The sequence below is a fragment of the Chlamydotis macqueenii genome, chromosome 2, assembly GCF_036417535.1.
Source record: "Chlamydotis macqueenii isolate bChlMac1 chromosome 2, bChlMac1.mat, whole genome shotgun sequence".
In the NCBI taxonomy this organism is placed as follows: Eukaryota; Metazoa; Chordata; class Aves; order Otidiformes; family Otididae; genus Chlamydotis; species Chlamydotis macqueenii.
This window is the reverse complement of record NC_141557.1, coordinates 132,376,708-132,391,512: the sequence shown is the minus strand read 5'-3', so window position 1 is coordinate 132,391,512 and position 14,805 is coordinate 132,376,708. Positions and strand designations below refer to the sequence as shown.

The 14,805-nt window shown below is 37.0% G+C and overlaps 1 protein-coding gene across 4 annotated transcripts in view; it reads right to left on the bottom strand.

Moving 5' to 3' along the window:
* Positions 1-9,892: 9,892 nt before the first annotated feature.
* Positions 9,893-14,805, bottom strand: part of PKIA (cAMP-dependent protein kinase inhibitor alpha) — a 45,864-nt gene continuing 40,951 nt past the window's right edge. For all 4 annotated transcript variants that reach the window (XM_086740946.1, XM_086740947.1, XM_086740948.1 and 1 more), the window contains exon 3: positions 9,893-12,422. In XM_086740946.1, the coding sequence (XP_086597072.1) occupies positions 12,343-12,422 (80 nt within the window). In that variant the 3' untranslated portion in view covers positions 9,893-12,342. The remainder of the gene's footprint in view (positions 12,423-14,805) is intronic.

The following is a 14,805-nucleotide window of genomic DNA, read 5'->3' as shown; positions in this document are numbered from 1 at the left end:
TTACAGAGGCCTTCCAGGACCTACAGGAAAGATGGGGAGAAACTCTTCAGCAGGTACTGTTGTAAAACCATTACAAGGGGTAATGGTTGCAAAATAGAAGGAAGTAGATCCAGATTACATATAAGAAAGAAATTTTTTACAATGAGAGTGGTGGAATGCTGGAACAGGTTGCCCAGAGAGGTGGTTGATGCCCCATCCCTGGAAACGTTCAAGGCCAGGCTGGATGAGGCTCTGAGCAACCTGATCTAGTCGGGGATGTCCCTGCTCCTTGCAGGGGGGTTGGACTAGATGACCTTTAAAGGTCACAATCTCAGCCTGCCTGGACTAGTAAGGTATTATAATGCTCATGAAAATTGTGTTCTGCTTTTCCTGTTGCTGAAACTGAAAAAATAATGACAGGTTTGCCATGTAATTGTAGTTGGTGAGTCAAGCAATTTTTATGCTTGGGAAAATTGTACTGTTCTAGTCATCATAGATTATAGACATATAGACATAGTACATAAACAAAAAAAAAGGAAATCAGTTTACTAATATGTATGAAATGTATTAGTTAAAAAGAAATAAATTCTATGTAATTGTATTGAATTATATTAAATATCATGTTCAATTCCAGACATCACCACTGATCTAATTCGTTATAATAGTTCTTCTGTTCTGTTCACTTTGCAGCACCATCCAAATCTTAAAATAGAAAAGAACATGGTAGTAGATGGAGAGGAAATATGTTTCAAAGTGACATACATCTCCCTCCTCCTTCTGCCATGTAACTGCAAAGAGATACAATAATATGAAATATAGTAGTGTCATCATGTCCCTTTAAAGTAAAACCACTGGCACAACCCAATCCACAGCTTTTTCATATATGGCAAAGTTTTCAAGTTTTTGTGTAAGAACAATTTTCAAATTCATATCAAATATTACTGAAGGTTTAAAAGCAGAAACTTGTAGCTGCCTGTAACCACTTAATTGTCAGCTCAGTCAGGCACTTTTATGTGCAATATGGTTGCTAAAACGAACAAACTCCAGACGCTGTTACCAGGGTTATTAATATCCTTTCTTTAGAACCTTGCAGAGCTGGTCAAATTAGTGTCTTTTGGGATACTACTCTGATTACCATTTCCAAGTTGGTTTTTTTCAGCTCACTAGATTATTATATGTTGAGTATTGGTGGTTTATCAGCTGCAGCCTCATTGCGAATCATCTTGTGTCTAAATCTGCAAAGCCTCATTCACTCAGGGAAAAAATACAGTAGCCTCACTTCAAATATTTTGCAAGTTAAAGTGGTTCCTAAAACGTAATAATGACTACAGTGAAACTGTTACATATTTTTTGAATAGCTGTTCCATGTTGGATATGAGCCCTTGCTATCTCATTTCATGAGAAAGGACAAAATGAATAGAAAATCAAGATTAAAAGAGAAGTTTGTGTGTCCTGATTCTCCAGTGTGTAGGTGGAGGGAAATACTCATACTAGAAACTGAAGGGAATTGTCTGTGTAACTAAGCCAGGTGGTGCCCCCCAGCACTTTTTGTAGGGGGCAATTCAAAGAACCTAACCTAGATTGTGCTTCTTAATCATCCCCTAGAGAAGCTTCTCTCTCTCTATTGATTGTGCACATAGAAAATTAACTCTATCTCAACCAGAACTAGTACACTTGGTGAGATGAGGGATAGGAATCATTGGTTTTAAATTGGGGCAATTTATTTAGTGAAACCTCAGGGCAAAAAAATACTCCATTAATTCTCCTTGTGATTGAACTCCTCACAAAAAATTTATCAGATGAATCTGCCTCTGGTAGTCATAGTGTACCTCCAAGTGAGTTTTATACTAGTCCAAGTCTATTGTCTACAGTGAAGGGAGCTATTATGAGATTACTCTATGCTGTGATTTTGTGAACTACGACACTCTATAATCTGTATAAATCAGATTCCCCTCTTTTTTAAAAAACTGTTATTTTTGCAAATATACTGAGCACTGTCAACTTATTATTTGTGAATATGTAGTGTCAAAAAAAACCTCAAAGTAGTTACTTGCTTCTTTTGTAGCTTCAAATTAACTGCTCAGTTCTTTACATTTACTTGCATTCGGTATTCCTGTTAAAATATTTAGGAAACAGGAATATCTACTGCATAGTCTCACTTGCCCTAAACAAATAAAAACAGTAGAGAAAAAATAACAGTTTTAATATGGGGGATAAAAGTAGTGAGTTCTGAATGTTTTCTGCTTTCACAACACATGAGTAACAATCACTGAAGTATTTTAGAGAAACAGAATAATACTTCAGAGAAGAGAGTCTGAATATTTCATGGGAGACAGCAGGGAGAGACCAAAAAGAGGTTGTGAGCTCTTAGGAAGATGTTGACTGGCCTTGCGGGTAGCTGACATGAAAGCAGCTCTCCTGCAGGTCAAACACTGATAAAAATATTATGTTGATGCATCTGTGTACAAGCTTTGCATCAACATAATTGATGGGAAAACCACCAAGGTAGAATAAATAAGTTACTTCATCTTTTGAAACAACAGTGTCTGCAGGGCAATGCAGTGACAACACAAGGAGCTGACATTAGCATCAGGTATTTTATGGCCAAAACTTGGTAGAAGAATGCTATTTAGTAAAGGGTGTGGATTTTTCTGTAATATTAAATATGGGAACTTGTTTTGCTTTGACTTTCATAGGCCAGTAAGTAGTAAAAAGGACACCAAAGAAAGGAATGTCTGCCTATATATATATTAGAAAAGTACATAGTTTTCATCAGGGAGATTTATCATTTGCAGCTTTCAAAAACAAGGATGTTTTAGGGAAGAATGTGTTCCCAAACAAAAGAAACAAAATCCACAATTGATAAGGTTCATAGGTGGTTACATACATTTAGGTGTATCAGTAACTCCACTGGAGAGATGTGCATGTGGCAGAACTGTGTTTGGAATAGTTAGTTAGCAATTTATATTTTTTTAGTAAGGCAAGCATAATATTTTTCCTATGTTTTGGAGTATCATTGCACAAGAACTTACCATCACTGTCATTATTCATAATATTACAATATCCTGTGGACCCTGAATTTGTGAAAGCATAGATAGCCTGCTTTAAAGGGAACGTAATTTCTCTGTGTGGCTTTATTTCATAATCCTGAAAAATGACTGGTCTAAAGACTTGATTTTGAAGAAGGAACACATAATTTGTTGATATAAAATGGAACCCACTGCAGCACTAGATTACTTTTCAGACACTAGGAAAGAAGGTAGAAACTAGGTTTACTCACCAGAGTTGTGGCAATGTTGATTATGTATTACCATAAGCAAACATTATGTGGTTGAGGTAAATGGACAATCCTTTATTTTGGCAAGTATTGCCTTTAGAAAAGCAAGTATTTTAGACTGTGGACTTATCCAGAGCTTCTAACACCTGACAAACCTTCTTGAAATGTGGTGGAATTAACACTAAAACAAAGAGAGAAGCAGTAACGGAATAAAATGGATTAAAATTGATCTCTTAGAGAGCTATTTTGGACTGGAAATGGTAGAAAGCTTCCATCTTCTTAGCTGTATTCATATAAAAATGCACTAATGTTGGTGGAGTAAAGGTTCTCTCTGAGATTTTTTAAGTGTCTGGTCTGTTTTAGGCATCCGAGATTGACATCCTAGCTCAGGACTCTTCTGGTCTTTTGTAAAAACATGTTGAAAAGTTGTGTTTCTTTGAAGAAATAAAAAACTAAAGCCTAAATATGAGACTGTCAGCAACAGGACACAATGTGGTAGGTGAGGTGAAAGAGGTGGCAGGACGTTAATTGCTGCATAGTATTGAAAATCTTCAGAAAAGCAGCTTTCTGAGACTTCTGCACTTAGATAGCATAGTAACACGTAAGTACTGGCCTCTCCCGGTGTCATGCCTGGAGTTAGTTTAGGAGCACATTGTGTCCTTTCCTATCCTCCAACACTAAGCCTCTCTGTGAGAAAATGGCAGACAGGCTTGTTTAAAAGATTACAAAATGAAGTGGCTTCTCATCCACCTTTCCATATGATCTCTTCTTTTTTTTTTTTTCACTAAAAAAGCTGCTTTCATGCGTTGCTTTTCTCTTTGAAACATCTTGGGCTACTTATGGTAAATCCCTTCATTATTGGTCGCTCTAACATCTAGTTACTTGGCCCTGATCATGGGATTAGCACCAGGAAAGAGAGGTCTACCCTAAGCATCCTGTAATGTTTTGGAATATCCCTTCTTGTTCTGAGTTTGCCTTGATGACACTTCTGAGTTGTTTTTTTTTGTTTGGTTTTGTTTTGGTTTTGTTTTTTCTTCAGGAATTCCAGTAAGCACAAACTTCCCACAAATGTAAGAAGAGTATTCTTTGTTTCTGCTATCATGACTTATTTTAATTTAAAGCCTATTTGATATACTCAGGTTCTTCATTTCCTGATAGTAGAGGTCACCAGGAAGGTAGACTGGTTTGACTGTGCTCTCAGACTGGGAAACACAGTGTGGTATTCTGTGGGCTATCCTCTTAGCAGTCAGAGTTTGTATAAAGACAAGAGAATAATGCATTTCTCATTTCAGTTCATCTACTGGAATCAGTTGCAAGGCCTACTTTAAAATCCCAGTTTTACTTCCAGCAGTTATGGACATCTTATTTGTGGGGTATGGATGCAGATCCAGGGGAAACTCTGAAAAATAATAAGCATTTTAAAGATTAAGGACAAAAGCCAAGCCTGTAATTCAATCCTGTAAAAAATGCATTTACAACACTTTGCCCTCATGATTTCTAAAGAATTTTCTCAAAACATTAATCATCCCAGATCCACTGTGGCTGTTTGGACCTTTGTTTCCATAGGTCGGTTTAATTTCTAATCCCTCTATTTAAAATATCCCCAGTGCCACCAGGAGGTGTCCATGTGCTATTTATCGGATACTTCCCACATTTTTTACTTCTCGCATTATTTTTTTTTTTTTTGAGAGGAGGGCACCATAACAACGCCACAGTGGTAGCAGTTTTTATAGGATCATTATTATTCTATAACGTTGATGTCTGCACTTCCAAACAAACGAGGATGCTGTGTTTGTGTCCAGGGAGACTTCTTAATTCTCTCCCTGGATGAGAAGAATTATAGATGGAAAAGACGTATTAAGTGATCCATCTTCTTCCCTTACAGCATGCCCTGTTCTCTGAAGTATTCTGTGTAATGTATTGAGGATATCAGTCTGTTGCCAGGGAAATGATGACTGTAATGAGATGTTACACAGTCTACATTTTGACTGCACTGCAGGATCAAAGATGAGGCTGTGGAAATGAAGATCTTGTACATAAGCTGTGTCCTATTTGCACTTGTGTATGACTTCCAGGATTCCTAAAAAGAGATGAACGTATACTACAAAAAGCTGAATATCACACAGTATTTTAATGTTGCATATTCCCACTTGTCTGTGGTATTTAACTGGAAAGTATCTAGTGTATTTTCAGTGTAAATATAGCCATAAAATATGTACAGACATTATAAATGACTGCAAGACATCCTGTGACACTACAGCCTTAAGTAGTGCCATATTTATTACCACATGGATATTCAGAAGTCTACATCAGAGTCAATAGTAAATCTGATTTCATTGAGCATCAGATAGGAAGAAATAATTAGTTGATAAAATACAATCAGCCATGCCTGACGGTAGAATGTATGGTTCAGATGTACTCTATAGGGTCTCTTGAAAATCCTGTTCCAAGCAAATTAAAATTCAGTGTGTTGCAGCAGTCACAAGCACTGCCTGCAGATGCTGTATGTGAGGGAGGGCAATGTGCAGGAGTGACACTTTTCATGGTTGTACAGTCAGATTGACTATTTCTGCCTTCTGTGGCATCTTGCAATCAACACATTTTGACAATGTGGAGCCATCCTTGTTGAGGAGAAATCATTAGCTTGAAAAAGATTTCCAAATATGATGGCGTGCTGTATGGGTTATGGCCAACCTTCTTAAAATGTTAGGGGGTTTATAAGTTTGCCAAATCTAATTTAGTAGTCACATTTCACTGAGGATATGGTTTTCAGGCTACCTGTGTAAAACTGCAAGCTTAACTTGGCCCTGCCGCCCCCATATTTACCATAGTCTTGGTCTTTTATATTCGTCTACAACTGTAACACTATTCCACCAAAAACCTAGCATGGGCTCTTCTAGGAGTAGTTGTTGGATTCCCACCAGTGACAGTAGTCCCAGGAAGTTTCCAAGTAGTTCCTGACCCAAATGACTCATGTGTTCTTTAACTCCTGTTCTATTGATAAAGAGAAACATTAAAGCAGCAGATAGATATCCTTACTGTACATGAGATTTTAGCTTTCACAGTACATGTTCTTACATCAATAGCCAGCTAAATCACTGAACTGAAAAGGACATGGATAATACAAATCATTTTAAAGGCAAGTGAGTCAACTGAACTAGTAGGAAAGACAGTGCAGTGCCACTGAAAATTAATGATAAAACATTCCCATATCAAAGATATGGCGAATACATTGGCTAGATACTTGCCCTTTGAGGTCCCAAGTAATAACCACTGTATCAAGACAAATGCATGGTTTTGCTGATGTGCACATTGCAATACTGAATTTCTTTACACAACCACACCTGTGTTGTTCTTTTCTAGTGAAAAACAGGACATACAAATGGAAACATGCTAGTGTTTTCTCCTTTCTGCCTTAGAGGCCAATATATATGTGTTCACACTTAAAAACTGCTTCTGTGTATCTGTTTGCAATATTCATGTTTGATTAACACAATGAGACTTAATTGACATGCTAATACAACACAAGCATTATTTGGGCCACAGTAGTACTCATTGAATGACAGGTAGCTTTAATGCCCTGATACTGGTTTGCAGAGCTGCTCAAGATGTGATCACTCTACAAATATCTCCCATCCATATCTCGGATGATGTCGCTATTTCCTAGAAATTACTGCTGTGTTTTTTAAATTTCATCTCTCATCCTTTTGTATGTTAAAATTGATTAAGTTTTCAGAATCAAAAGGTGTTTTCATGGAAGCAGATCTAAGCATTAACTGATTAACCATTGATACAACAGGTTTATTATTTAACAAATACAAAACACTTATCTATCTTTGCTAATGCAAGAAGGTAGTGTGAACTTTTTTGCAAACACTTTTTTTTCTCAGACATTTTGGGAGCACTCAAGAGGATCCCCCTTCATCAAGCCTGTATCAGGGTATCACCTATTGCACTACACTCACGGATCAGCACCAGAGAATTTCTTAATAGCAAATAGGATTGAAAATGCATACTGAGGGCTAATTTGATAAAAGCTTACTTAAGAACTCATAGTCAAGCCACCACTAGAATTGATCTTTATTTTATAATCACTTGGTTTCAGGGTACTGAAGCATGTGTTGCCTGAAAATACCAAGGGATCATCTGCATGCACACATGTCATAAGTTGACAAGTCTGTCCTGCCCTCCATCCTAAAACATCAGGAGCTCCAAGCTATAGCATAAAAATAAATGTAAAAGGGTAGGGCATGAAGTCCTGCTACTTTCAGAAGAGGGGGATGCTTCTTGTCAGCACAAGTGTGTTATATCTGTGTTTAGCTTTACTCTCTGCTTTTAACATTTGTTCATAGCTTGTTAACTTACGATTAGACTTATTAGTCACACACAACAATAGGAACTGATTCACTACCCTCTTATGCTATTTGTCCAGATAATTGCCTGGCCATTATTTTCTCTCAGACAGATATTTGCAGAACATTACATAAACAAAATAATAGTGGAAATGTACCAAGCATCCATATTGACCACCTCTGTCCTTATTCTTTTGCAGGAAAGAATAGAGTTCAGCCTGAGCCTGCAGAGAACAGTGAGAATGTTCCTCCTGCCTTGATTTCTATCGCTTTCATAGCTGTTAAAAGTTTCTGCTTTTCAGAGAGTATCCTATATTCTAAGTTGTCTAAGAAATTTCTCATTTTTTCTTGTTAGAACCTGATGATTCTCATTTGTCTCAAGGATAACGGCCACAGATTTATGCATACTTCTGTTCTAGAGCACTGTTGAAAACCTGAAGTTGGTTCTGAAGTAAAAATATCACCAAAGTCAAACAATTTACCTTCTTTTTAGCTAAGACAAACACATCCTGTGTCCATCATATGATGGGAGAAGGTATTTTTTGCACTGGGCTCCACCTGCCTTACTATTAAGAAAAGATATCCTCCTTATATTGCTGACCTATATCTTGAATGCACACTCCCTTCCTCGCTCTATTGCTTCTCTCATGCTGAGAACTTTAAAGCAGATTCTCCTTTGCATATTGATCAAAAAGATTACAAGAAACAACCTTTCCACTACAAGACTTCAGTTCATTAAATATACAGAAAATCCAATACAGCACTCCATATCCATATATTTCTAGGATATTATTTTACATGAGGGAAACACAGGACAGAAAATAAAGCAGCCAGGAAGTGAGGCCAAGCGAAACGAAGAAACAAGTCAGGGCAAAAATACAGCAGTTTAACATGGGAATACTGCGGAGATAAGGCAGACTTTGTCAAAGTTGAGGTTACATTACTGTGCTCAGTCTCAACAGCAGCTTGCAATGTTTCCTTTGTACAAAATTAATTGATGTTTCTGAAACATAAGACAAACGTTAAACACACCTGGAATTCTTCACTGTTTAACTGAGGAGGGCAGTCATACTGTAGAAGTTCCAGCTTAACCACTTCAGCAGTTGTTCCCCTCCTGGACACCAGATAATTTCATTATCCATCTGCATGAAATCTAACTCCTGAGGACCTGTCATTTAAACCAGGATATTTTTTTTCCACTTTAAAATTGTGAAAAAAACATGGCAAGGGAAATAGCAGGGATGAGTAGCAAGTACACCAATTCTTTTTTTCGTATTTATTTAATAATTGTTGTGTGGAAGGTCATGGTGAACTTTTGGCTTAAAATGATAGTTTGATGAAATATTGGTATGTGTGTGTTTGCTGCTGTCTTTTAATAGAAACTTTTTGAAGCACATGGACAATGTTAATGGAAATAAGCAGAAGAAAGAAATGCCAATATCTCTGTCCACTTCTAGTTCTATATTCTTTGCATTTCAAGTGGATGGAGAATCTAAACCCTGCAAGTGCAATGCTTGTGAACACAGTCATAGACTTTATTATTATGGGCAACAGGAACATGAGTACAGAAACTACTTTTTGAGGTGACGAGGCTGGCACTGAAAACATAAAACTAAAGAGACAGTAAAACAAAAACCCCACCAAAGCCAAAGCTTTAAGGAGTATTCTATTAAGCTGACAGTCCAAGACCTAACTTTGCTGAGTTTATGTAGCCTTTGGAGAGATCTTTCTAAGATAATCCTGGATTAAACAAACATTTAAATATTTTACCTATCATGAGAACAATAAAACATATAGATGATACTGGAACAGATGCCAGAGTGGCAGGCTTACTGAAAAACATAACTAGTAAAGGGAAAAATAACCCAGTCAAAGTCCAGTTCTGCCACCAGTGTTCCTGTTATACGATGCAATTACACAGAAGTAAAGGTATGACTATACATGAACTAGCTCTCTTGTAATTGCTTGGGTAACAGTAGTACTCAATATACAGTGTTATGATTTGGGACAGACTAACCACACGTTTACATAAAGTGAGGCCTGCTTATAGATGCTACAGAAATACCCCAAATGAAGAGAGCAAGCAGAGTTCACGTGATAAAGCAAGCACTCATATACTTTTGGGGGATGAGGAACATAAACAGCCTTGTACTCTACTAAAATTAACAGCACTGTTTTTCATCACACAGAGATGTGTTTCAAAAACCAGCAAAGGCCTCCATAATTGTTTCAAAAACAGAGGAAAACAAGAGGAGAAATAGAAGAAACGGGTACAAAAGAGAGAGGAAAGGCTGAAATGAATTTTATTTCACAACACAGAAGAATTAAGAAGGAAAGTGTACTGAAATAAAGAAAACCACTGAAGGAAAATAAGAAAAACCATCACTTCAATGTACTCTAATTACTTATTCCACTATTGCCTTTTCCTGCGATATTTTATTGATGATGTTTCATGGATCATCAATAACATAACACTATTAAAAGCCCTATAATCTTATTTCCTTCTGGTGTTTGTGCTAGATTGACAGTAACTAGTCCATGACAAAGGGGCAACCAGTTCAGCTTGAAGACATGATGCAAAAGCAAGGGAGGGAAAAATAATTTTAAAAGATCAATAATAATGTGTTAACTTTGAAAGGAACACCAAGTGAAACAAATGAATAAATAATTAGTTTAAGGGTAACAGTATTTTCAAAGCAAATAGACTACCTCTGTTACCAAAAAGATAGGGCATTTGACAGCTACTAAGACAGTGAGGCATTCAGCTTCCAAACAATAAAAGGTGAGAGTTAATATTACACTAATGAGCCACAAGCATACTGCTGGCTTGTTTTTTATTAACACTTATAAATGAGCTCATAATACTGATCAGAAGTGTTTTGTTTTTTTTTTTTTTCTCCACACATCTCACAAAAGAATTTCAGGTGACAAATACTATGATACATATGGTAGAAACAAACAGCTGTGGCCACAAAGATGTTTTGTTAACTGATGATTAATATATTCAGGAAGCAATCACACTATTCATTAGTAAAAGTTTACAAACATTAAAAAGTGCATAACATTTGGAACCAACAACAACACAAAAATATATATAATATATATATACTATATATAAAGTGACATCACCTCCTGTTAATAAAAGAAAACAAATCTTCTGACTTTGTGATTGGTGCTTATGTGATTGCCATGGTTTACTAGTCCGTCACTCTCTTTACTCACCTTAGTCACAGAGGTGTGGCTGCCCCATTTTGCAGTATTCAGCCTCAGTTATGGCCTTGACTATTGGGGCAGGATAGGGGGAACAAAATCAGTCAGCGTAGCTACTGCAGAATGTGTTATTAATTTGTTGATATTTTAAGTAATCCTCTGGATGGACAAGCTATCCTGGAATTTCAATGAAGGTCCAGTTTGAACTGTCATTTTGGAGTAGCTGAAGTGGGAAAAATCGAGTCTTTTGGGTGCTAGATGCTAAGTGTCTCACTTCCCTTTCCACTCTCTAGCCAAAAGGCTGCTGTGGCAGCTTCTAGCACTTGGCTGTTCCTGCTGCATCAGTAACAGGCTACTGGCTGTGCAAACTCAACAGCCTGATCAACTGAGGCAAGAAAGAGGAAAAATAGTCCTCCTGGCTGGATCCAGCCCATGATCCACTAGTTGGACTGTCCTGCAATCTAAAACTCATTCCAGAATATATAACCTATGCCAGTTACTTTCCCATGTGTAAACAAGGCCCATCTTTAACAATGTGAACCAGGAAAATCTCTAGCACCACAGAATTTATTTGAATTTTAACCCATATAAGGTTATAAATGTATTCTTAAAACTACCATAACAGTAAAATACTTGGACTAACATTTTAAAAAATATCTCAGAGAAAGATTAAGAAATTGGGAGTAAAATTAGAAAAATGGGGAAGAATAACATAAAAGAGTCAATTTGAGTCTCTGATATGTAACTAGCTACAGGCAAGTGGCAAAACTGTACCAAGGACACAAAACACGCTGAAGTATTCACATTAACAAATCGTTTTGAAGGCTCATCTAGTAACAAATTAGAGTGTTGCTGAGTCATTTAGGTTTAGGCGTCATCAATTTAGCGGTTGACGTTTTAAATCTATCATGTGCACATCACCACATCATCCAAAAACCAGCCCTTTCAAAACGCGTGGTAGAAAAATTCACAGTAACAGAAATATTCTTCATAAGCAGTTGAGAAGGGGCAGTGTGGAGCATGTAAGTCATACAATACAAAACCCATTGTAAATGACAGAGCTGTAAAACAGATGCAAAGTTCTAAAAACAGTGCTTTCTTTACAGTTCTTCTAATGGGTGAACACTTTGGCCAGAGAATTTTAAACTCTGAGGATCACACAAGCCTTTGCCTAAGACACACAATTAGATCCTCTGACGTTTCAAAGGCCATTTGCTACAAGATTTACCTGTTGTACTTTCTAAAAGTGTTCCCATCAAGTAGTCATTATGAAGGGATCCATCTGTTGACACTATCCCAAAAAATCAATACACGTTCAACCATTGCTAATGACAGAGGTAGAGAAAATTCTGTCTTCTGCCACAGCTTGTACCCCCATTTTTAGCATTGTGTTGAGTGGGTTCCAGCAGTGAAGACACATGCACTTTCTTTTCCACCAGCTTGCTCATGGAAACAAATTTGTTCCAGCATGCTCTTGTAGTCTGAGAACATCCAGCAGCTGCTTCAGTCAGTCAAAGTCGGATGTCAGCTTTCTTGCTTTGCTGCCTCCCCTTGGGCCTCCCCAGTTTGCTCACTTGGATTTCGTTGAGCATCTCCTTCTCCTTCTATAACATACAAGAAAAGGACGAGTGATCCACCTTGAAACAAAGAGGTCTTGCTCCCAGAACCCCAGTGCATTGATAATGGTCTATTAGTACAAAGTATTGTTTTTCACCTAACAATTAAAGACCTAACAAGTTCAGACGCCTGGAAGCTAAGTGCAAGTAAGACAGAAGTCCCTGAACAATGGGCTAATTAGCTATAGGTACATAATAAGGAATAATGTTAGGTAAGGAATAATATTAAGACATAAGTTGTATCTTGCAAAGATTCTGAGTAATTGGTATTGAACTGGCTTGATATAGTAGTTAAGAAAATTCCACGGACTAAGTTGTAAAGAGGTCTAAGTAGAAGTAGTAGTGTCTCTTAACTTTAATCTATAGATCTTTAGAATAAAGGCAGGGTTCTCAGTACAGATATTTATTGTTTCCTCATTTGAAATCACACTGTACAACTGTTCTGTTTACAGAAATAAGCACCACAAACATCTTACCTTTTCTATATAGAAGAAATGGCACATTGCTAGTGGAAAAAAAAATTCTTTGCATTGCAAAGAACATGGTAAGAAGCTCAGATGTGACAGCTGTGTTTTGTGCCTGCACCAAGTATTTAGGTGGCAAAATGCCTCAGAGGGTATTGGTAATTATCAAATTCAACCTGATGAAAAGTTGTACAGAAAGTTGATTAATGTATTAAACAGTGAGGTTTGTTCTGTTCCTTACTGGTTGAGTAATAAATAAAAATTTGTTTTGCAAGGCACTTTCTCAGAAAACTCTATTTCTCAGTTTTATCTCCCGCATTACAAAGGATTCCATCAGGATGGATCTGGATGCAATGATTTCCTGTTGGACAGGAATCCCTTTTGCCCAAGTTGTCCAAACACTTTCTACAAAGCCTCCTACATTTGTTCTGATACTGCAGAAGTTCAGGTAGGTGAAATTTGATTTTTAAATTCCTTTTTTACCTGCTTCATACTCGATTTATTCTGAGTACTAGAAGTCTTTAATATCCCTCATGCTATCTGGGCAATTTAAACTTTCCTGTAAGAATTCTTATTTTTCAAAAAATAATAATAATTAAAAAACTAAAAAACCCCCCAAAAGAACACCAAAATGGATAAAAGTGAAGAGAAAAAAACCTTGCAAAGTATTTGTGTTTAAAAGAAAAATAATCCTGGACACAAAGCTCAAACATTTCACTATCTAAATATTAAACATACTGCACAAAGATTCAGAGAAAGAGCACTAAGGTTCTGATACACCACTTCTTAAAAGATTCTCTCACTGAAAAAACTCAGTAGTCTAAATCCATTTAATCTATAACACACTGTCCTGGTACTACAGACTTTGTCTTTCTGCTGGCAAAGCCCTCCTAACAAAGGCCTTAACATACATTTACGGAAATAATTTTGGTTCTAGGTTCTGAGAATCCCCAAATTTCCTAAGCATACTCTTGAACTATTCTTCCTTCAAAACATGATGCCATAACCTCTTAAGAGTAAGAGTTGTGATTCTTACACAGCATTTTGACACCCAGTACAGGCAGCGTTAAAAAACCCCAAACCAAATACAATGCTGTAAGCCACAATGCAGTTGGGTGAGTTGGTAAGCTAGCAATAATTACTAGTTCTGCTAACGTGCAGCTTTTAACTCATTTTTCTTCCTGTAACATTACTGATTCTTCAGCGTCTATCAGTGTTCCCAGAGCTTACACCTAAAACATTTCTACCATGAACTAAAATCACTTTTAATCACAAATTTCTAGAAGTCTTTCATTCCAGTTCTTTATGACTTCGATGCCTCTGCCATCCCCAGTTTTTTGTAGATGGCTGGACCATTACAACTTATACAAGGAAGCTCCCCTTCTGCACTGAATCTGTGTTCTGTAGCATATCTGCAGATATGTCTAAAACAAACTGCTGGTTTTCTAGGTTAGACTTGCAGAGACGGGCCCTTGTTCTTCATTGTACTTTTTCCTTACTACTTTATTTAGCTAAGATCACTTGTAAGATGATCTGAATATAAAGTTTCTTGGAATTGTATTGGTTACCTTGAGAGAGAGTTAAGCAGGGGAGCTACCTGATGAGTTCCCTACTAAAATCTTTCTTTTGCCTTCTGTTGCATGATTTCTGTTGCGATTTTCTACTTATCAGATGTACACAGTGTTGCTTTTCTAAATTTAGATAAAACACGTTGCCACAGAGCACTTGGAACCTATATTTTGAACTCTGGTAAGTATACCCATTCCACAGATATTAGCAGGTTGTTAGCTTATGGACAAAGAATACTGGAGCAGTTGTTTTGAAGGGAGAGTATTAGACAGTAATTATATGTCTTATACACAATTATGCAGTAAACTCTTGATTATCTGTTGTTGGCTCATCAATGA